Source organism: Alosa sapidissima, chromosome 12, assembly GCF_018492685.1.
Source record: "Alosa sapidissima isolate fAloSap1 chromosome 12, fAloSap1.pri, whole genome shotgun sequence".
Taxonomy (NCBI): Eukaryota; Metazoa; Chordata; class Actinopteri; order Clupeiformes; family Clupeidae; genus Alosa; species Alosa sapidissima.
In genome coordinates this window covers 27197233-27219931 of record NC_055968.1, presented here as the reverse complement: position 1 = coordinate 27219931, position 22699 = coordinate 27197233, and the positions used below count along the sequence as shown (strand labels likewise).

Below are 22699 nucleotides of genomic sequence, written 5' to 3'. Positions count from 1 at the left end.
TCATCACTGGAATCCAGAGGGTGTATAATAAATAACAGTACTGTTTGTCACAAGTATGAGCCGGAACCTCCATACAGTTGCCTTGGAAACCGAGAGGGCGGTCCATCTGTGGGCTTGAGCGCTGCATGTTTTCAGTAATAAAACAGAGAGGGTTTAAGGTCAGATATTTGTTGCTTTTGTTTGTTGCTGTTGCTAGCCCACTGGCTTAGACAGAGAGGACAGGGATCTCCAATGGATACAAGAGACTTGCAAGTGATGTGATCCATAGCAGATGTGATGCTATCAGAGGGTAAACCAGAGTTATTTTGTAAAGCCAGCATAGCCTACAATTTTTTGATCCAGAATGCATTCTCTTTGCTGGGAGAAGCATAGAAAAGCCAATCCTTCTGAATCCACAAAAAACAGCAACTTTCTTTTCAGTTTTTCCAATAACTACTGGGGTTTGTTTCAGGGTATACTGATACTGACAGGTGCTGATTTTGTGTTAAAGACTATCTACATCTGTTAAAGATGTCTACATCAGGTTCCCCCTGAAACTGTCCACTTGTTTTTTTGGATTTCGGTTTCGGTATTATGAATTTTCTATGGAAGCTGAGAGTTGGTATCCTGAGGAACTGCTGCTTTTGTTCCTCTGATTTACCTGCATAGCAAGAAATCACCCACCACACCTACAATCTTCCCTTGTTGGGAAGGTTGCCTTTCCTACTAACTGATCTCTGTTCAGGCTTGCCCTCACAGAGCTATCCCTCTCTATCCGCCTGCATAGTTATGGAGTTGTGCATGTTTGGCATTTACCATTTTTTATACATTGCTGTAGGGATTCTTCTTGGACCTAGAATGTTATCAAGAGTTTGAGTAACAAGTCAAATAAAAATATCAACAAAAATACATGTTACTACAAAAGGAAAAGGTAAACAATGGTAGTCTAATTCACTTTTAGTGTGTATACTTTTGGTTTTGCCATGACACCACAGCTGTGCTCACTATATGACAATATAAGGCATGATGTATGGCTAAAACTCCATTGGTACCAGTGACCTAGTCAGTGATATGGACAAATTAATTTAGACTTTTACGACAACCTTTAATTATATCTATGTATTCACTGAGGAGGAAGAGAGGAAGTGACAGAGATGCATTGATTCAGGGATCAGTATTGGACAGGTTACAGTTAGGGAAGTTTCCCCCGTTCATGATTACACCTACGGTGCAATGCTGCTACCTATAGGACAAAAATGAGGTGGCAGTGAGGCGTTCATCTACAAGCCATTCATCTGAACACTCTGGTAGAATGCAAGCAATAAGGTTTGTCAGTGAGCTGCCGATGGGCAAACTGCACTGACACTTTTCATGAAATAGAAAACATCTCAATAACAGTACATTGATTGGTGGCCTTCCAGTAAACAGCCCTAAAATGCACTTAACTGTCAGTATCCCCTTCAGTTAAAAATCCCAGATAATTTCAACTGAACCAGAGGTAGGCTGGTAGGCCCACAATTCCCATGTTTTCGAAAGGGGCACTATAGCATAGACAATGGAATTACAGTAAGTAATTCCCAGCCACCTCATTATACAGTTGGTGCATTACTGTGTGGATTATAACACATAAATAAATTAACTAATAGATAAATAAATAAATATTAAAACCAATAAAAAAATATAAATGATGAATGATAATCTTTATATCCTTTCAAATATACCTGATGATTTCAAATACAGGTGGGTCTCAAAAAATTTGTATATTGGAGAAAAGTTCACTTTTACCCCCTAATTTAGTTCAAAAAGTGGATATTTTATATATTCTAGATTAATTTGATATTGATTGATTAGATATAAAGTGAAATATGTCAAGCCATTTTGTCATGAAAACCAAAAATGAGTATCTCAAAATATTAGAATAAGGAGGTTATAATACAAAAATGTCGACCTTTTGAAAATAAATGAACTAATCTTACTAATTTGACTAATCTAAAATAGTTCATTATATTATAAATGCTTGTTCTTGCTGCTTTTGCACAAATTACTGCATGACTGTGGCAATTAGCCTGTGGCACTGCTGAGGTGTTGTGGAAGCCTAGGTTGCTTTGATAGCAACCTTAAGGTCATTTGTATTGTTGGGTCTGGTGTCTCTAATTTTTCTGTGGGCAGGTGCCGAGTCCTGCTGGAAAAGGAAATCAGGATCTCCATAAAGCTTGTCAGCAGATGGAAGCATGAAGTGCACTAAATTCTCCTAGTAGAAGGCTGCATTAACTCTGGACTTGATAAAACACAGTGGACCAACACCATCAGCACCCAAATCATCACTGACTGTGGAAACATCAAACTGGACCTCAAGCAACTTGGATTCTGTGCATTTCCACTCTTCCTCCTGATTTGACCCTGATATCCAAATAAAATGCAAATTCTTCTTTTATGTGAAAAGAGGAGTTGGACTGAGCAACGGTCCATTTTCATTAAATGTGGCATTGTGATCTCTACAACTGCCTTGCCTACAAATACCTTCCTAGACATCAACCTAAAACGATATTAAAAGAATGCAGCTACACAAACTGTTCCGAGAAATTCCATTTACTATAATAAATACTCCAAGTATTACCTGGTTCTACTCCAACCTTTACCTGGTTCTACCCCTCAAAAATCCACGGATACATTATTTCAACTATTCCAATTATTTCTACACATAATATAAACCTTTTCCACAAATTGCATGCACTTATAGGATAGGCTATAATTTTCACATTTGGGTCATTCCATATCTCAAATCAGACAGAATCCAGGAAAGTGGTTGTAGCACTGTGAAAGTCTGCCCAAATATCGGCTTAATGCTTCCATAGGCCTGTAAAATATATTAAATTCCAACATTTTCATTTGTTTGCCTTTTTTTCATTTTTTTGCTATTTCACTCAAAACATAGCCTTCCCAAAGATGTTCTCAGTAGACTGAACTTATATAAGTCAGTCACCTAATGTACTGCATCCCCACTGATTTTCCATAAAGCCATAGGTCTACATTTGGTAAAAAGTGCAAATCAGTGATGGGCCTACTGAGGCTTTAAACTTTTTGTTCCCACTTAGTAGGCCTATCAATCACTCTATTTGTCGGCAATTGGCTACAACTATGTTGCCATACTGAAATCTTCACAATAAATTAACCTGGATATATTAAGGATGAAACAAGACGTGGTTACATGTTTTTCTGTTCTTTTCATAGCATTTAATTTGGGTCAGCCGTGGCCCACTGGTTAGCTCTCTGGACTTAATTTAGACTTTTTTAAGTCCAGAGGGTTGCCGGTTCGAGCCCCGACCAGTAGGCCGCGGCTGAAGTGCCCTTGAGCAAGGCACCTACCCCCTCACTGCTCCCCGAGCAGGCAGCTCACTGCGTCGGGATTATTGTGTGCTTCACCTCACTGTGTGTTCACTGTGTGCTGTTTGTGTTTCACAAATTCACCGATTGGGTTAAATGCAGAGACCAAATTTCCCTCAAGTATATACTTAGCTTAAGACTCAATCGTAGGCCTAGGCTATAGGGCTATAGGGGTAGGAACACGGAAATATAGGGCAGTAATCTGTGCTTGAAACTGCACCTCAGCCTCATGTTTGTGCACCTCATCAAACCTAGCCTACGGGGCGGTTCCGTTCCCTTCACAATTGCAACATTTAAACCTCGTACTATGACACTTGTCATATTGTGTTCCTCCCCTTCACACATGAATACACATCCACTACTTAAGATGACAGGCTATTTAAAGAAGTCAGGTTTTTTGGCTTCACTCTGGCAGCGTCATCGGCTGACTAAAGACTCTACAAAGACCTAGAACGACACCAGAAAATTACAGGCCAATTTAAGATAGGCAGCCTTACACTGCTCAGAACAGACTAGATTTAACTAATTAAGCGACTCCATCACAAAAATAAAGATAATTTAATCGAAATACAACTCCCACAAGTCAGACTTGGTATTGAGGAGTTGTTTGCACATGCGCAGACCATGTATCCTCTTCCCTAGCACAATGGAAAAGAAGCTAAGATGGGGGAGTCTCCCTTTACATGAAAATTAATTATCTGGGCTCAAAGTTGGAAATGCCTTTGACATTTTATTTGTCGAAAGAAATTAATGATGGAATATTATCCTAGGAACTCATATCGTGAAATATTTATCGTGCGTTTGTAAAGGAGATTTGGAAAAGAGGTCTCGAGAGTGACAGAAGAGAGCTGTTTATTTTTTGGGGGGGTCTTCGACCGAGACTGCGAAAAAGAAGAGAAGAGGAAATTTGGACAAGGGAAGCGAGACAGCCTCTCTTTATAGACGGTAAAGGGCTACGGTTGCCCGAACTCCGACCAACCGAGAGACATGGCTCATCTCGACATTCGGAACCAGGTAATCCGCTGTGCTTATCCTTCAACCTCCGTGTTCAATAACGCTAGTCTGAGAGAGAACTGAGGCTTAACATTACAGTTAGCTAACGGTGGCTAGCTATGGGGGCAGTCGCGGTCATGTAAACGTCAATTGTGAAAAAAACTGTAGCAGCTATAACGTTATTACGAAAATTGCTATCTGAATAAATGGGCGCATTTTGCATACGGTAACGTTAGTGTTGGATGTGGACGCGAGCGTTTCCATCAGGAGCATGTCTTGTCATTTGTCTATGATGCAAACAACCTAAAGCCTAACGTCAGTTATCATATTGTTGTGTAAGTAGCTAACGATAGTGTGAATAGCGAACACTATTATTGTTCATTTTCATACTCGCCCTCAGTATGCATAGCTGATCAGTTCTTAACGTCATGACAAACTGGCTGAGTTGTCACCTAACAGTTCTGAGATAATGCTTCCTAGGACAGGATGGCGTTAGCCATACTACGTTCCGTTATAACTCCGATGTAGTCACAGAACAGGTTGTGCTTATGTGCTTCTCTGCCAATGGCACTATAATGAAATTCTGTTAAAGTCTCAAATCTACTAACAGTAAAACAAACAAGTATGTTATCTGTGTTAAGAAGGATCTACTGTCTTGCAATACCACATGGTTAATCTTGGGTGGGTTATGACAGTGATTCATTAATGTGTGAAACCATTTAAGTTTATACATTTGGCAGTAATAGCCTACCACACAATAAAACAAATAATCGTCATGCATTTGACAGTAATAGCCTACCATAGATATGACCTTCAAAATTATTGCTTTTAATTTTGTGGTGTCAGAGGGGCATAATTGCTGGTTGGCATAACCTACATTTCAGTGTGTGGCACTGGGTAGAAATAATTAAGTCGTTTTTTTTTGTTATCTCATTTTGTTATTTGGGAGTTTATGGTCTAACAGTAGGCTACAGCTTATAATCACAGTATACTGTAATTTAGTATAATTTGGAGTCATGCATTGACACTGTCATTTGTCTGTCATAATTGCATAAGGTATACTCCCTGTAATTGCACTGTAAGCTGTGATGCTGTATCTGTATCATGTTATCTTATCATCAGCAAGGTTGAATCAGGTAAGGCTTAGTGGAAAGAAATGACATCTTAAGTGGTTATTAGAAATTTTGCAACATTGTGCTTACTCTTAAGTGAAATGCTTCCCTGTTTATTTAACTAGGTACATGACCATGAGTCACGTAAGACATGTCATACCACCTCATACAGTGACCCGCAGCTTAACTCCCCATTCATGTGATTTGTATCTTGTCAGTACTCTTAGTGGTGCTTAGCCACTCACTGTAGGTGCTCGGCCACTCACTGTAGGTAAGGCAGCATACACTCACTGTAGGTGCTTGGCCACTCACTGTAGGTAAGGCAGCATACACTCACTGTAGGCTGCCTTACTGGACTTTTTGAGTTGAGCTGAAGTTGAGAATCTGGAGGGATTTCTTGTGTATGCCCACGTTCTGCTCTGATTGTTTCACCCTTGACACTCTTGGCACTTCTCACGGCTAGTAAGGCAGATGCAAAGCCATTTTAAGAGAACACCTGGAGCTCCCAACTGTAGCAGATCCTCTCTGGCAAGAAACAGTTATAGCTACCTTAAAATGGCAAAGTTTGCCTACCACACATCTGAAGAATTAACAGGGAAATAACAGGTGTCCCAATCCACCTGTTAGCCATCTCTCTCTCTCTCTCTCTCTCTCTCTCTCTCTCTCTCTCTCTCTCTCTCTCTCTCTCTCTCTCTCTCTCTCTCTTTCTCTCAACATTTTAACTTTGAACTGATATTTGATTAATTCAGTTAAATTAACCCTTTAACCCTAACCATTATTGTCAATATTAAATGTATCAGATAATTCAGGGCCCAGTGTAAGCCTGACTAGGCAAGTAATGAGACGAGTAAGGAAAACAAGAGAACAGGAAACTGCAGGTGGACGCTCTTCGGGATGAGATTAAATGAACATGAGATGAAATCGAAAATAAAAATAAGCAATTTCCCATAATATGAAGACCTCCACCTTTGGATTAGCATAAGTGAAGTGGAATCTTTCGTTACTGTTCCTCGTACATGTGTTGCCTAGTAACTGCTAGTTGCCATTCTGAAAGGTGGAAGATCACGTATGGTAGGACTGCCCACTCCTTGTATTGGAGTGCTTACTTCTCATGTTACCCAGCTTCCTTTGTGGCAAACCCTTTGGGGCATAGATCAAGTTAAGGCAGCAAATTTACTGAACTGACTGGATAAACACAATAGTGACAGTTTTGTAGACCTACGTGTTGGAGAATGTATTGTGCAACTATATTTGCGGCCCAATATGATTTGGCATCATGTCTGTTTGGACATTCAGTTCTCAGTCACACCTTGATTAGAGGAAGCATTAAAGGTAGCAGAGACAGCTGGGGGTACATCTCACTGTGCCACTTGAGACTGAGCAAGGACTGTACAGCTGTCAGTGAATTGCAGCAGTCTTTTCTGATGAATAATCATCATTGTCCATGTAAATGAAGTACTTTCAGTATTATATGAGATAAATTTGTGTATTTGTATTTTTTTCCGCCCCAGAACTCTCGTCTGGATCCAGAGGAGTACTTCACTAAACTGGAGCGGATTGGCAAGGGCTCCTTCGGCGAGGTCTACAAAGGCATCAACAACCGCACCAAGGAAGTGGTAGCCATCAAGATCATTGACCTGGAGGAGGCAGAGGACGAGATTGAAGACATCCAGCAGGAGATCACTGTCCTCAGCCAGTGTGACAGCCCCTTTGTGACCAAATACTTTGGCTCCTATCTAAAGGTAGTCATGGAAAAAATAGTGTGGTGTCTGTTCAGAGGCATTTCATTTCCAGTAACAAGCAATTCTCATCTACTCAAATTGGGATGGGAATCTGACAGGATTTAAAAAGAAAAAACATTGAGATTATGTGTTTTCCATTGCACAGGGTACAAAGTTATGGATTATCATGGAGTACCTAGGTGGAGGCTCTGCTTTGGATTTGGTAAGTTGGTTATGGATTTCAGGATGTACCTGAAATAGAGCTCACTGATTCTCTCAGTGGCAAAAGCTTATAGGGCCAGATGTGGGTAATAATGTGTATTACATGCACACCTGAATGATTGTTGATTTTGCTTGTTTTGTTTTGATGTGAAAGCTCTGAGCTTGTCCCTCTCTTTTCTGGTAACAGCTGAAGCCTGGACCTCTAGAGGAAGCCTACATTTCTACCATCATACGAGAGATCCTCAAAGGACTGGATTACTTACATTCAGAGAGGAAGATCCATCGTGACATTAAAGGTCTCGATCAATAAACCCCCAAGTCGCCCCAAAAACACATCAATATTTTATACTAATCTCTGCTCCCCCTCTCATATTAGCGTCCAAGCTACTGAGCAAGTCAATAGTATCCATTAAGATCAAATGGCCACAATTGAATTCTCTCTCAACAAGCCTCAGCAACATGCGACTATTCCATAAATTAAGAGCATTAACAGCAGCTGACACTGATGAATGAGAGTAGGGATGAAGATGTTTTTTTTTTTTTTTCTTCTACGAGCTGCAGTGTCCTTGTTGGTGCTGATGCCAGCTTCTCTCTCTGCCCTCACCAGCTGCCAACGTGTTACTGTCGGAACATGGCGAGGTCAAGCTTGCTGATTTTGGGGTGGCGGGCCAGTTGACGGACACACAGATCAAAAGGAATACATTTGTGGGCACGCCTTTCTGGATGGCACCTGAGGTCATCAAACAGTCGGCGTATGACTTCAAGGTATCACTTGGTCCAGCTGTCATTCACTCTTGTGTGCCATTGACTAGGACTGCTTGATCATGCCAAAATCATAATCACAATTATTTTGGTCAGTGTTGAGATCATCATTATTTGTATCTTGATTATGTTGATTTCATAATGAACTGAAATTAGATTTTGATAATTGCCCAGCCCTACCACTGGCTCATAACTCATAGCCATAACAAAAGTTATCAGATGATTTCTGGTAACTCCATGTTATGAAACGTGATTTTATTAGTCTGTTAATTGGAGTCTGATATTATGGAAACAGATGGATGGTTAAATATTAAGCTTCTTTTCTAGGCGGACATTTGGTCTCTTGGAATCACAGCCATCGAGCTAGCAAAAGGGGAGCCACCGAATTCAGACTTACACCCAATGAGGGTCCTCTTCCTTATCCCTAAAAATAATCCCCCCACCCTGGAAGGGACATACAGCAAGCCCTTCAAAGACTTTGTCGAAGCCTGTCTAAACAAGGACCCCAGATTTGTAAGTCTCAAGGCTAACGCCCACTGGCGGCGTCTTGACGTGCGTCAAGTGATGCCAAAGTTTAGAACTCCATTACTTTTAACGGAGCAAAGCCCACTGGCAGTGTCTGATGTGCGTCAACACCAACGTTTAGCAAATTGTTCTATCTCTTGAGCGTCAAATCCAATGTCGCCGCCAGTAGGTGTTGGCCTTTACACACTTTTTATGAGTTTTACACAGCCCAGTGTAATTGACATTCAAATGGCTTGACTTTACCTACATTTCCACCTTATGTAAGAGACTCACCTGTGATTCATTTGTTCCTGTCCTGCAGAGGCCAACAGCCAAAGAGTTATTGAAGCACAAGTTCATCACACGCTACACCAAGAAGACTTCCTTCTTGGCTGAGCTCATTGATAGGTACCGCCGGTGGAAGTCGGAGGGACACGGAGATGAGTCCAGTTCAGATGACTCAGACATGTACGTCTCCACTCTCCCCGTTCGTTATGTTCTAGGAATATCGGAGACTATTTGTGTATTAAAATGAATTGTACATTTCAAATCCAAAGATTGCTCGATAGGCCATTATATGAGCCATTGAAAAAGGTTAATTTACCCAGAAGAACCTACACATGGACAGGTTACCAACGCTGGAGGGCCACATAACAGTGCTTTCAAAAAGAAAAATGTAAGGAAAGGCACTTTGAACTTTGAAACTGATCTTTTATTTATCTTTGACACAACAAGCTCTAATTACTGCTAATGTTCTAATCGAGATGGGGAGAGGATAACATCTGAAATGGGACAGAACTGAATATGAACTTTGTTGCCAGTATCACTGACCCATATGAGATATGTGGCAAGATAAGGACACTGCATACGTAGTTTCCTCTGTAAAGAGATGATGAAGTTAGGAATCCGGATCCCGATTTTACTGCAGCAATAAACCAGTAAATTCCTTTCACGAGTGATGTAAAGGCAGGGCGTAACACACATTGCCACATACTATAAGGTACGGCAAGTGAGAAGGTCCCTCATGGCCACGTCCAGAGTGCATTAGTGCCTTTACTGAGAGCTCACCTTGTCCCTGTCCCTGTGTGTGACTCAGGGACGGCGAGGGAGATGACGGTGAACAGTGTCCCATGTGGACATTCCCCACGGTACGGCCCAGCTCAATGAACAAGCTACAGAGAGGCCTCAATCACCCTGATGCAAAGGTAAACCCATCAGGCATACATGCCACACAGTGTCTGGTGGGTTGGGATAAGCCTGGTATAATAATACTTAAGTTAATGTCACACGTGCACCAGCAGACCACACTATAAGTGGCCCTGACTAGCTATTGTTGGGAGTATACCTGGCTCCTGATGGATTATGGCATCGTTAAAGAGCTGTCACAGCTAAAATATTGACATTGACTTTGTAAATAATGCATTTCAATAGATGTCGTCACAATGCAAATCCCTGCTAGAGGATACAATGCAACAATGTAAGGCATTGTGATGTAAGTGACTGAGGTGTTGTGTTATGTGTTTCTGTGCCATAGATGGGAGACGCAGTGAAGAGGCAGCCCAAGTCTCCCTCCCTGACCGCTCTGATCGTCCCCATATTCAGAGAGGTAAAAGCACCTGGCAGATCGTCTACCCACAGGCTTTGGCTCATTGTAATCCAGAGATGGCATTAGACATGAGATGGATTAAACATGAAATTTATTTGAAAACACAACAGAAAGGGAAAAATGACAACTATAGCATTTGTTTTGATGTGTGTGTAGACGGTAGGTTGGAAAGGACAACCCACAGCTTTGGTTGTCCGTCCTATAGCCTGTGTGTCATATACCTACTGTGCTTTCCTTTTAATGAGAGGATGTTCTAAAGTGAAGTTGGCATTTTTACCTGTTTTTAATCTATTAATAGTGTAAATAGTGTAATAGTCGAATGATTTGATGTTCCTATCATAGGGCAGTAGAGAACATCTTTGGCTGTAGTATTGAAGTTTTAGATGTTAGTTTTGCAGTCAGTTTTTATTCTGGGTGTGGATGGGTTATGTTTCAGCTCAGATGTTATGGACGCAGTTGGGGATGTGTTGCTTGTGCAATCAACAGTCTGTTCAGGCATGTAGGGAAGCATTTTGCCCAGGGCCCCGAGTCCTCGTTGGCTCAGTCCAAATGTGTTTGTGCCGTTGACGGGCCTCAGAAGGCGCATTGAGTGAAAGGGTCTTGGCTGCGAGAGCGAGCGTTGACGGACGGGAGTGTGTGTTTGCGTACAGCTGAAGGAGAAGCGCCGGTCGGGCGGGGGCAGCGTGGGAGCCCTGGAGGAGCTGGAGAACGCCTTCAACCTGGCCGAGGAGTCGTGCCCGGGCATCTCGGACCGCATGCTCACCCACATGATGGACAGAATGCGCAGGTGAGGGAAGGTTAGATAAATGTAGTCAAACAATATTAATTTTCGTATTGTTTACATGGTTCAGATGTATAGGTATATAATATACTGCCATTATGCATTATTATTTCTGGTAGGGCTGAATAATTTGGGGGAAATATCTAATTGTGATTTTTCGGATGTATATTGAGATTGCAATTTGATTTGCCGTAAGTCAAGCTTCAGTTCAAGATTCACTGTATAATACGTTTAAAACATATAATGAAGCATTGTTAGGGTAACATCAAAATATTAACTGCTCTATCTACTAATCTAGATAGAGCAGTATCTAGTCTGAATGTCTGTCACACAAGGACAACATGAATTTTTAAAAACATATTGATGTTAAATTTTGGTGCCACAGATGAATGAAGACCCAGTCAAGCAATAGTAGAAAAAAAACAGAGTTTTATTTACAGTGATGCTCATCAAGGGAGAGACCGCATGCCTTCACATAAAGATCCACCAGCTGCTCTAACTAAACACAGCATAAACTAAACTAAACCCAGTGAATAGCCATGGCTTAAGTATCCTTCCAGGTTGTCGAGAGATGCCGTTGGTCATCCCATCTTACATGGAATCAGACCCTGATTAGTGCCAATTTAGCAATCCAGAGCAGATAACTATTGACGCAGGGGATGGGCAAATATATAATATTCCCTCCTCATGTCTAAAGATATAGTCACACAAAGATATACTCAGGAACAGTACAGGAACACAATGAAATTAAAGCAGTCATGTCATACGTGGAAGAACACATAACATAAGTTGAATTATTCTTTCCAACCATAATCTGACTGTAAGCATAAGTACATAATAAGAAACATAAGGACATTAACTATTTGAGACGATAAAAATCACAAGACGTTAATTTTGATTTGATTAATTGGGGTCTTTAAATTGTGATTTCGATTTGATTAATCTTTCAGCCCTACTTTCTGCGTAGATGAGGTGAGATCTGTTCTATGCTGCTCTATAGAAGTAAAAAGTATTCAAATGTGCATTTGAAGAGCTGTGTTTCTCATTTGATTTCTAATACTATTTGTTCTCTGGAGCAAAGATGACATGACGCAGCATAATAGAAGATTATTTCATCCAAAGTGTTTTGCACAGCTGTGAAGGCATATGTTTGTAATCTTGGAAAGTGAACTCATGTGGTTTAGTCATCTTTCTGTGGTGATTTGCGAATATTTGTGATCTGTTGTGAAGTCTTGTCAAAGGACCCCAGTGTAGGTGGTAAAGGATGCTGAACTAGTTCAAAACAGCAACTAAAGGCACGGTCTGCAATTTTGTTGAAAGGTTGTTGATAATTGAGCTCAATAGCCAAACAAATGATACCCTCCTTTCCATGCTCCTGAAGCAAGGCATTGTTTTGCTACGATTGAGGCACTTTGGTGTGCTTACAGACCTGTCTCTGTAAGTGTGAAACAGTATTTTTAAAGCACACACAGACCCACCGAAGAGCAATTAACTCACTGTGACAAAATGTGCATTAAATTGCGGACTGCAACCGTAGAATTTTATTTTTGTTTGTTCTGAACTTGGAGGATAATTTGGACATTGGGAAGAAACTCCTGAATATGGACACAAGTTTTTGTCGTCAATATAATGGCCTGCACTCTGCTGTAATGAAAGTTATGTACTTGTCCCTGTCTTCTTGAGGAACTCTCATGGAGAGAGAGGAGGATGCGTTTTTCACCGGTGTCCTTCTGTCTCTTTTTTCCAGGTTTTCACTCAACGGGAACACTGCCCCCTCCTCACGATGAGACTCTGCAGCTGCCATCCTTTCTTTTTTTTCCTCTCCCTTCCCCTCTCCTCATCTTCCTCTCCTGGGAGAAGGCCATATGGACAACGCCCTTTTCTCCCCCCCTCCTCCTCTCATCCTTCTATTATTCTCCTCTTTCTCTGTCCCACCCTGCCCATCCATCATCAAACCAACCAACCATTCAACCAACGCCACACATCAGATTTTAATTAGAGCTTACAATGACAGATTTTTTTTTTTTTTTTTTTTTATCATTTCCTTTATAGAATAATGAATGTTAAAAAGTAAAAATAAGAAGCTCTGTATTGCAAAAAGAGGGAAGAAAACAGCTGTCGTAAACAGTGATCCATGTATATATACCATGTCGTAAACATTAAACCGCACGGATGTGTTAAATCAAGAAACTTTATTTTTATTTGTTTGTTCCTTCCTGAGACATGTCAACCAGTGAGTTATTTATGATATAAGAACTTTTTCCTGTGGTGAACTTTGCAATGAAACAGGCACAAGGAAAGCAGTAACCAGTTTTGGACTTTATTTTGTTATCCTTTCAATGCAATAACACGGTCATGACTACATGCAAGGTGTTCAGGAGTAGCAGGACTCCGGCAACATGCTACATAATAAATAGAAAGTAACATAGTGTACAACAAGGATGAGGGGAGAGGCAGGGGTATGGGACTTTGACAGAGAGATGATCTGTCAAGCCAAGTCTAATTGGGGGGGATGCCCATCACCAAACCATCTTCACCTTCACCTTCACCGTGGCTTTCGCCTGTAGGAAACCAACTGTTCTCCAAATAAACAAAATCAGATGATGGGCTTGTAGACGCCTCCGCCCCTGTTTTTCCACACAGGCCTTATTCATGTGGTGTGAGGCAGCAAGCAGAAAGGGTTAACGGGAAAAGGGGATCAAATGAAATGCAGGGGTTTTGCCCCTCCTCTGCCAGTGAGGGAGAGGCAAGAGATTCCAGTCCTCAATACAAAATGTACAAAACAAAGAGAGCCCGAGCCCCTCTCAGTGCACTTTAGGACTACAGGGGGCCCTGTGGTACCAGGATGTAAAGCATTCCCTCGTTTGCGCGCACACACACACGCACACGCACACACACACACACACACACACACACACACTCTCTAATGCCCGCTGTAGATGCAGGAAAGTCAGACCTACAGTGACCAGTACCATTATGCACAGGGTTAAATATATAGAAATGTCAGCCAATGAAGAAGGCTAAGCTTCACCTTCAAACACTGCCATACAGCTGAATATACAAAATATACTGAAACAGATTGACCGTCACCTACATAAAACCTTTTTTTTTTTAACAGGACTAAAATGGATTCAGTCGGTTTCTTCCTTTACGGGGAAAAAAGCTAAATAAAATTAAGACGTAAACCTGTTTGTATCCCAGCGTGGACAGGCTGACCACACCAAAAGTAACGTCTCAAAGTAACAGAAACTGTGGCTTCACTCTTGCCCAGGACATTTTGTCCTTTTACAACGTACCGAGTCCATATACCAAGGCAAGACATTACGAGACAGAAATGGAACTGAAATAACAAAAGACTGGCTTCAAAACAGTTACTGAAATAGCTGAAATGCATCGGGGATGAAGAAAAACAACTGAATACTGTTATGACAGTGCCCCTGGAGGCACTAAGGAATATTGCTAGACAGCCTCCTAATGCTTAAACCATTCAACTTCGTACCCCAATAATACAATTATCCCATCATCGCTAGGATTACACAGCTCCAAACAAGAGTATTACAATGCCCCTGTGTTAAAATATGTCAGACATATGATACATGAATGTGTTAAATATCTAAATAATATATAAAAACACATTCCATCAATATCCCTTTAATTCCACATCAAGAGGTGGGCCCAAACAGTAACAGTTAAAAAGTTAAACATATCAAACCTTTCCCCTAAAATATTTTCTAATCCTGACTTTGGAAAGCAATGACAGAAATATTGCCCAAGTTGCACAGATCACCATATTTCACAGAAGGTGTGCAGAGGTGTCAGGTGTTCAGAGTGTTATGGAACACAGAGCACCATTGGTGACTTGCTACAATCCAAAAACCTCCATAGGCTTCTGGTCTGGAGCTGGCTCATAAACTTTCTGAGGTCTTACAAAGAGCACCGTAGACTTATTTTTCAAGCTCTAAGGAGATGAGAGACTGTACACTGTTAGGCATCTTTATCAACATGCCAAACTAGCCTGGAGTTCATTGTCCAAAGTCTTGCATCTAGTTCTGGACCAAGTCGTCTTTCTAGTACCTTCTATGCCCTGTTCCCTGACCGACAATCAGACACCCATTGTACTATCTGAGTGCATCAACCCAGCCACAGAACACCCTTTAAGGTGTCCCTTCCATCATTTCACTTCACAGTCCCCTTCAAGTGTCCCTTAGTGCCAAGTCCTTCATCTCCCCAGGAAGTGCCTTTGTATTCGCACTATATCTGGCTCTGCTCGAGCAAGTTACTCACATCTAGATAGTAATAAAAAGGTAAAAGGAGAAGTTAATACAGCCACCACTGCATAAAGCAACTGCTAATTCCCCCTCTAACACTGAGCATGACAATAAAAAAAAGGCTCAACATCCCAGGACATTCTAATCCTTGTTCAAGAAACAACTTTCCTTAACAACCCTTTTTACAGCCACAGAGATACCCCAATTGGATCTCTGCTTGAGATTAGCGGACATTGACAAACAACCAAAACATGGATCAGTTGGCTGCCTATTTATTAATTAATCTCAGTTTAAAGTTATATCTTTGGATATGTTGAAACCTTCCTAATAGCTTTTAAAGGCCAACTGATAGATTTAGCCTCTTTAGCAGAAACACAGAGGCAGCATTTCTCATGGAAGTGGGTAACCAGGACAGTGACAACCATTCTGGTACAGTCCAGGAACCTGGCTGTGAGGTGGCTAACGGGCTATGATGGAGACAGAAAAAGGACAAGACTAGATCAAAGACAAGAGAAAGAGAGAAATACAAATGGAGAATGTGAAGAGAGAACGTTCTGCCGGTTTCATGCAGTCCACTCTTCTCCCAATTCCTGTGCTCCGAAGCCTACCCCTCACATCAATCAACAGTAAATGAGCCAAAAAAAAAAAAAAGCCATAAGTAGGAGCAGGAATATAACCAATAATCATAAACAACAACAACAAAAAACAACAACAACAACAGGTTCTCCTGGGAGTCTGCGGGGCCCAGCCCCTAGCTCCAGAAGCTCAGCTCCAGTCTGCTCTGTTTAGTTTCCGTTCATCTCCGTCGGGCCCTTGGGGATCAGGAGGCTCATCCTGCCCGTGGAACTGGCCGCACTCTTGATCACCTCCATCCACCTTTACAAGACAGAATGGGGGGAAATAGGGGTCAGGCTTAGTCCACCTTCAACAAGAAAGACGAAACAGTGGGAGTGATGCAAGGGTGTATTGTCTGATGTGATGCAAGGGTATATTGGCCTGCACTGCCTGTATAAGTCCTCTTGGCTATAACTGTTAAGTCAGACAAAGACCAGCAGCTGTCAAGTCTAAAAGAATGAGATGGGATAATTATGTTTCCTTCATAAACTACCGGTCAAAAGTTTGGGGTCACTTGGAAATTTCTATTTCACTCCATTATAGCTGATACCAGCTGAGATTGTATTGTTTTTTTTAATCAGGGCAGCAGTTTTCAGATGACATTATGTGCTTACATAATTGCAAAAGGGTTCTCGACTGTTGTAGAAAGAAATGGCTGATCTTTAATGCAATATCTACATTGCCCATTATCAGCAACCATTCATCCAATGTTGCAAAGGCACATTCTGTTTACTAATCTGATATCATTTCAAAAGGCTAACTGAGAAAAGATTGAAGAACCCTTTGCAACTGATGCAACTGATCTCAGCTGGCATTCTGTCTATAATAGAGTGGAATGGAAATGTCTAAGTGACCCCAAACTTTTGACCGGTGGTGTAACTATTGGTGCCATCTATTTTTCATAATTTTGTGATGGTGGCATTTGAAGAGCAGTCACACCGTCTCAAAGTGTTTTGCCTGTTCTCCTCTAGGCGTCCTCCTTCCCCATTCCCAAACTGGGATGACACAGATGAGTGCCTGGGCTCACTGTGACCGCCATTGATCATAATTAGCTAGTGTGAATGGTCAGCTAGATGTGTGCAGAAGAGGTCCCTTTACCTTTCAAAAGTGTATTCGCTCTCTGCCCGGAAAAAGTAGACGTGGGACTTGAACTGCAGCTTGAAGACATACTCTTTGTGGATGCTGTCAGTCTCCCCAGGGGTGCTGACTGTGTAACCTAGCAACGGGAGACTGGCCAGTGGGAAGTCATCCTGGATTTTCAGAGAGAGAGAAATGACAGATAAAGAAAGAGTGGAGAGAACCTTACATAAGTGACCGCATTATAGAAATGGACTGAATGATTCTAGTGTTTTTTTCTCTGAAAGTAGTGCAAACAATCATTGGCATGCTTTGACAAGGCTATTCCAGACAATGCATTGAGTCCACACCTAACAAAACAACCCTGTCAGTTTACTGTCTGACAAAATTAATTATATGTACTGGTACAAGTTCTATAAGTCGAACTTGAAAATGAAATCTGAACATATTTTAATTCAGTGCTAGCTAAATAGAGACAATACCTGGTGTGTCTTATAAAAGAAGAGGCAGAAGTTGGTGAACACCACCCAAAGCTTCTGCCATCCATTGCTGTTCTTGAATTTCCTCAAGAGGTAGCCAGAGAGCTGGTTCTGAACATTTGAGAAGGAAGAAAAAGAGTAGGAAGAGGGATGTCAACATTTCTTGAAACAGTCTGGTATGTATTTTGAATAACATCTTTTTCTAGATTATTCATGAGCTGGAAAATGTAATCAGAGCTGGAATTTGTGTTACATGAGACAATTTACAGTAATTCAACTTTGTGGAATTGTGGATTCAAATACGTCTGGCCAGGACTTCAAGTGCAGGAACTTTTAGTCTGAGTAATCCAAATGAATTTTGGGCAATTTATGGACAAATTAGGCCTAAATTCATACCCTCCTGCACAATAAAAAATAAAATCGTATAAAGGGAGATGCCAGTTCCATTATGTATCAGTTAAATTGGATGTCATTTCTGAATAAATGTTCCACATATTCGGTCATCAAATAAATTCTTGGTGTATGTAAGTAATCTCCAGAGTGTTGTATCACCAGGGAAAGTTCAGTACTAATAATGACTGGCGTCAGTGGTGTAAGACTGGGGTCATACTAGCTCATCTAGGCCATGACTTCTCAGTCTTGGTCCAGAGGTTCCCTGGCAGTTCAATGGTTTGGGCATCTCTCCCATCTGTTCCACCTCTACTGTTTGAGCTCACCAGATATAACAGTTCTCTTCATTATCGTAACGAAATGTTATGCGTCAAAAATTACATGTCTCAATGCATGTCAATTAGCTAAACAAAACCACACCAAATCAAGTAGTCAAACATGATCTGATGAACTCAAGCAGGTGTCAGCATGCCCTTAAACCATGGAATGCCTGAAGGTCTCCAGGAGCAAGAGAGAGAAACTCTGATCTAGGCAGCAGAGTTTGGCGGTGGGTTGAATCGGATCCCAGCGGTACCTGGGTCATGCGCAGGTAATCGTTGAGCGAGAGGTTCTGGTTGCGGTACCAGCACACGTGAGTGATGGTGTTGGGTCTCTGGCCCTGCCCCAAGAGGTAGCGAGGGGGGAGCTCTGGAGAGACGGCCGGAGAGCTGAAGACTGAAGACGGGGTGGAGAAGGACAGGAAGGAGAGGGGACACAAGCGAGACGAGCAGAGAGATAGATGGTGAAGAAGTGAGTGAGTGTGTGTGTGTGTGTGTGGGAAAGAGAGAGTCAGAGGACACCAAGGCAGCAGCAGGCAGGTGCGGACATGGAGGCAAACAGCACAGTGAAGCAGAGAGAGAGAGAGCGGAGAGAGAGAGAGAGAGAGCGAGAGAGAGAGAGAGAGAGAGAGCGCGAGAGAGAGCGAGAGAGAGAGAGAGAGAGAGAGAGAGGCGAGAGAGAGAGAGAGAGAGCGAGAGAGAGAGAGAGAGAGCGCGAGAGAGAGAGAGAGAGCGAGAGAGAGAGAGAGAGAGAGCAAGAGAAAGAGAAAGAGAAAGAGAGAGAGAGCGAGAGAGAGAGAGAGAGAGAGAGAGAGAGAGGAGCGAGAGAGAGAGAGAGAGCGAGAGAGAGAGAGAGAGAGCGCGAGAGAGAGAGAGAGAGAGAGAGAGAGAGAGCGCGAGAGCGCGAGAGAGAGCGAGAGAGAGAGAGAGAGAGAGAGAGAGAGAGAGAGAGAGAGAGAGAGCGCAAGAGAGAGAGAAAGAGAAAGAGAGAGAGAGAGCGAGAGAGGGAGAGCGCATGAAAGAGAAGGACATGGGGTGGCAAGGGTGGATTGAGCCAGGACAACACAGAGGAGAGAAAAGAAAAGAGAAAAGATGTGTTAGCACATTAACATGCAGATTGAAATGAAGTGAAGAGAAGAAAAGGCAGTTAGACATGGAGGTTTTTTTCCCCCCCAGTGAAGGTAGATGAAGAGAGAAGCTCCCCGATCTCCAGAACAAACACACCCAACCTTCTCTCTTCATCTCCTTCCACAGAACTAGACTACACACTGACACAGAGGTGCCTGATCTACCCACACCAAACCAGAGGACTCAAAGTGTAGGAGGTGAAGTGATGCTGAAAAACGAAAGACAGTTAGTTAGTGTGAACTGCAGTGGGAGAGAGGGGGCGGAGGTGAGCCGGAGGTGAGCCGTAGGAACAGAGTGGAGGACCAGGAGGAGCTGGAGGGAAGAGAAGATGGTGACGGCCACACCAAGGACGTCTGATCGCTGGCATGCACCATGACCGCCACCCACACACATACACAAATGCACACCGCACCACTGCTGGGTGACCCGTTCAACTCTTATGAGGGCAGAAACGCACCAGCCTGTGGAACTGAGGGGTAATGTGGACCACCGACCAGCTCTGATTCTGACTTTGGTCCTATTTTGACGGAAGGCAGTGGAAGGAATTTTAGATTTATTGTGCATATTTGTATGTCTGCATGAGTGTAGTACGATACTGACTTTTCTTGCGTCAGTGTATGTGTGCAATGGAGTAGTGATGTGGTGGTCTGTTTGTGATACTGGTCAGAAGAAGGCGGGGGAGGGCAGGGAGGGGTACCTCCACGGCCAGGCTGTGGTCAGACATGGACACGCCTGGTGTTGCGGTGCCAGCACACGTGCATGGTGGTGTTGGCACGGTGGTGGGTCTGCTTATCCAGAGAGCTGTGGGGAGGAGTTCATGTCATCCTCCGACTCCTGCTCCAGAGACACCTCATCGGATGACCCTGTCGGGGAGGGAGGGGGGGAAGAGGGGGGGAGGGGTGGGTAAGGTCAGGAGAGGACATCAGGAGACAGGACGCTGCGGAGAGAGACAGCTGCTTCCCGGGGAAAAACCAGAGGGAGTCCATACAGCGCTCCCCCAGTTCCGGACTTCCGGGGCTGAGCTGAAGAATGAGCTTTGTGGTACACTTGTGTTATTTATTCCAGATCTCTAACACCACCCATCCATACATGAAGCAAAGGGTTAGGAGTTTTGTTTCAAAAAAACAAAATAAGCCCACCACCATTAATAATGGACCGTGGCAGTAACAGCATATTTCCTATTTCTTTGCTACTTTTTCATGTTACATCAATGCAAAACTCAACTTGGTCAAATGATTTTTTATAACCAACAACTGATGCCTATAGAATATTTTTATATAAGCCTCTTTATATGTGATGTCCTTTTAATTGTGCATCCTGCTAAAACAAAAATAATGTGTCTGAATTATCGCTTACTGTTAGAGCGATCCGATAAGCCAGACAAAAAAATTGATTACTAGAGTGGCGACAATGGATACACAGACTGTTCCCACCCTGAGATGAAGGAGATGAACTGTAGGGTATTTCTGCGGTCACTCTTGCATTCACTCTCTATACACTAACTATGTGTGAGGGGAGTTTCAAGGCTAAAAGCAACGTTATGCACAACCTTGTGTGCATGTAACTATGACGCAAGTTAGACTATGTGGGGAGGTGCTGTGTGTATACCATCATGTGTGTGCTATGAAAGCTGGCCTACCGCATACAAATGGTATGTATACTCACAGGTGTGTGCCATATGTTTGCTATGGGTGCCAGTATTACTGTGCGTGTGTGTGTGTGTGTGTGTGTGTGTGTGTGTGTGTGTGTGTGTGAGATGTAGGTGAGGGGTGAGGATGTCTCACCTGGCTGCCACCACTATGGTCCTCTGGGCCGAGTAGATGGTGAAGCAGTGGGGCACTGACCACTCGTTCTCACTCTCTTCAGCCTGCGGAGCACACAGAGTGGTCAGACAGCAAAAGGAGAGGGGGACAAAAGGTGTGTGTGTGTTTCAACAAGACGCTGTGTGTGAGAAAGACAGGAAGAGAGGGAGGTGGGTGTGTGTGTGTGTGTGTGTGTGTGTGTGTGTGTGTGTGTGTGTGTGTGTGTGTGTGTGTGTGCGAGAGACAGAGAGAGTATTAGAGAGCTGTTGCATCTGTATGCATGTGAATATAACAGTATCCAGTATTAAGAAATAGAGAAGAGGTGTGTGTGTGTGTGTGTGTGTGTGTACACGTGTGTGTACGCGCACACACACGCGCGCGCTAGACAGACAGAGAAATGGTTATATGCATGTCAGAATGAATGTATATTTCTGTCAGAGAGAGACAGCGGAACATGTAAAAAGGTGTACAATCTCTCCCTACAGTGCACTGTGCAGGACTACACTTCAGGTTGCATTGCCTCTAAGGTTGGGGAGCAGAAGCACAGGGGAAAAAGTGAGTGAGGCGGAGCAGATTACAGGGAGGCCTGCCAGTGTGCTCTAATAGGGCATCTATATTTGGCGCGCTAAACCAACATGTGGTCTGCCCCCCGCCCCCGTCCAAAGCCTCCACGTCAGCCCTCTCATCCAGCCTAACAACTGACTGAGTTTAGAGCCGTCTACTAAAGCCAGGGAGGAGAGAGAGGAGAGAGAGAGGGAGGAGAGAGAGAAGAGAGAGAGAGAGCAGCAAGGAGAAGTAGCAAGGAAGAGAGGAACAGTGATAGAAAAAAGGAATGAATATAGACTGAAATGGAATTGCAGAACAGTGTAAGAATAATGGACAGATAGCAAAAATAAAAAGAGTAAGGTTGAGAGAGAAAGATAGGGGTAGAGAAAGAGAGAGAGAGAGAGAGAGAGAGAAATATTTAAGCCTGAGAAGGTGAAGTGAAAGAAAAAGAATTGGACTGAGAGAGACCCTGGGGGCAGGAGAGGCTGGTGGGGATAGTGACAGTGGTGTGTTCACTCATGGGGGGGTGGGGTGGGTTCTGGGTTTGTTGAACTGTGGCTACTCACCGGCGCATCCAACACAATGAGCTGCGTTGGGGGTTGAAGGAGAGACACCACCATTAGGAGACCAGGGGGCCAGCAGGGGGCGCCCTCTCCAGCCAACACACTCACACACTTCAGTGCCAACACACCACACCACTCCACACACACACACACACACACACACACACACACACACACACACACACACACACACACCCCAATACGCTTACACAATACACGCCCACACACACACCCACACAAACACGCCCACACCTCTACCATTTACTTCCCAGGGCAAAGCCTGATCAGCCTTGATATCACCCCTAACATCTGTGGGTGCCCCTAACTGGGACATGTGCGTAGTGATATTTTCACTACAATTAACAATAAAAGACCAGAAAAACTGGGAAACTGTTTGGGGGCTGGAGGGACTTGAGGTTATGGGGAGGGATATTTGGCGCGGGCACAGTA

The 22699-nt window shown here is 43.0% G+C and overlaps 2 protein-coding genes across 2 annotated transcripts in view; one reads left to right on the top strand and one right to left on the bottom strand.

Moving 5' to 3' along the window:
- The first annotated feature begins 3804 nt into the window (after nt 1-3804).
- stk25a (serine/threonine kinase 25a) lies at nt 3805-13254 on the top strand. The gene is made up of 11 exons (XM_042058073.1): nt 3805-4377; nt 6980-7210; nt 7356-7412; nt 7599-7707; nt 8019-8176; nt 8501-8686; nt 9000-9145; nt 9774-9882; nt 10212-10283; nt 10934-11070; nt 12812-13254. The coding sequence occupies exons 1-11, from the start codon at nt 4351-4353 to the stop codon at nt 12849-12851; spliced, it is 1272 nt and encodes a 423-aa protein (XP_041914007.1). The 5' UTR covers nt 3805-4350; the 3' UTR covers nt 12852-13254.
- Nucleotides 13255-13368: 114 nt separating this feature from the next.
- The window catches only part of farp2 (FERM, RhoGEF and pleckstrin domain protein 2), a 47182-nt gene continuing 37851 nt past the window's right edge, over nt 13369-22699 (bottom strand). Inside the window, 8 exon segments of the mRNA XM_042057148.1 lie at nt 13369-16208; nt 17046-17197; nt 17507-17614; nt 20036-20071; nt 20073-20144; nt 20146-20201; nt 20327-20355; nt 21123-21205. Coding sequence (XP_041913082.1) covers nt 16118-16208; nt 17046-17197; nt 17507-17614; nt 20036-20071; nt 20073-20144; nt 20146-20201; nt 20327-20355; nt 21123-21205 — 627 coding nt within the window. The 3' untranslated portion in view covers nt 13369-16117.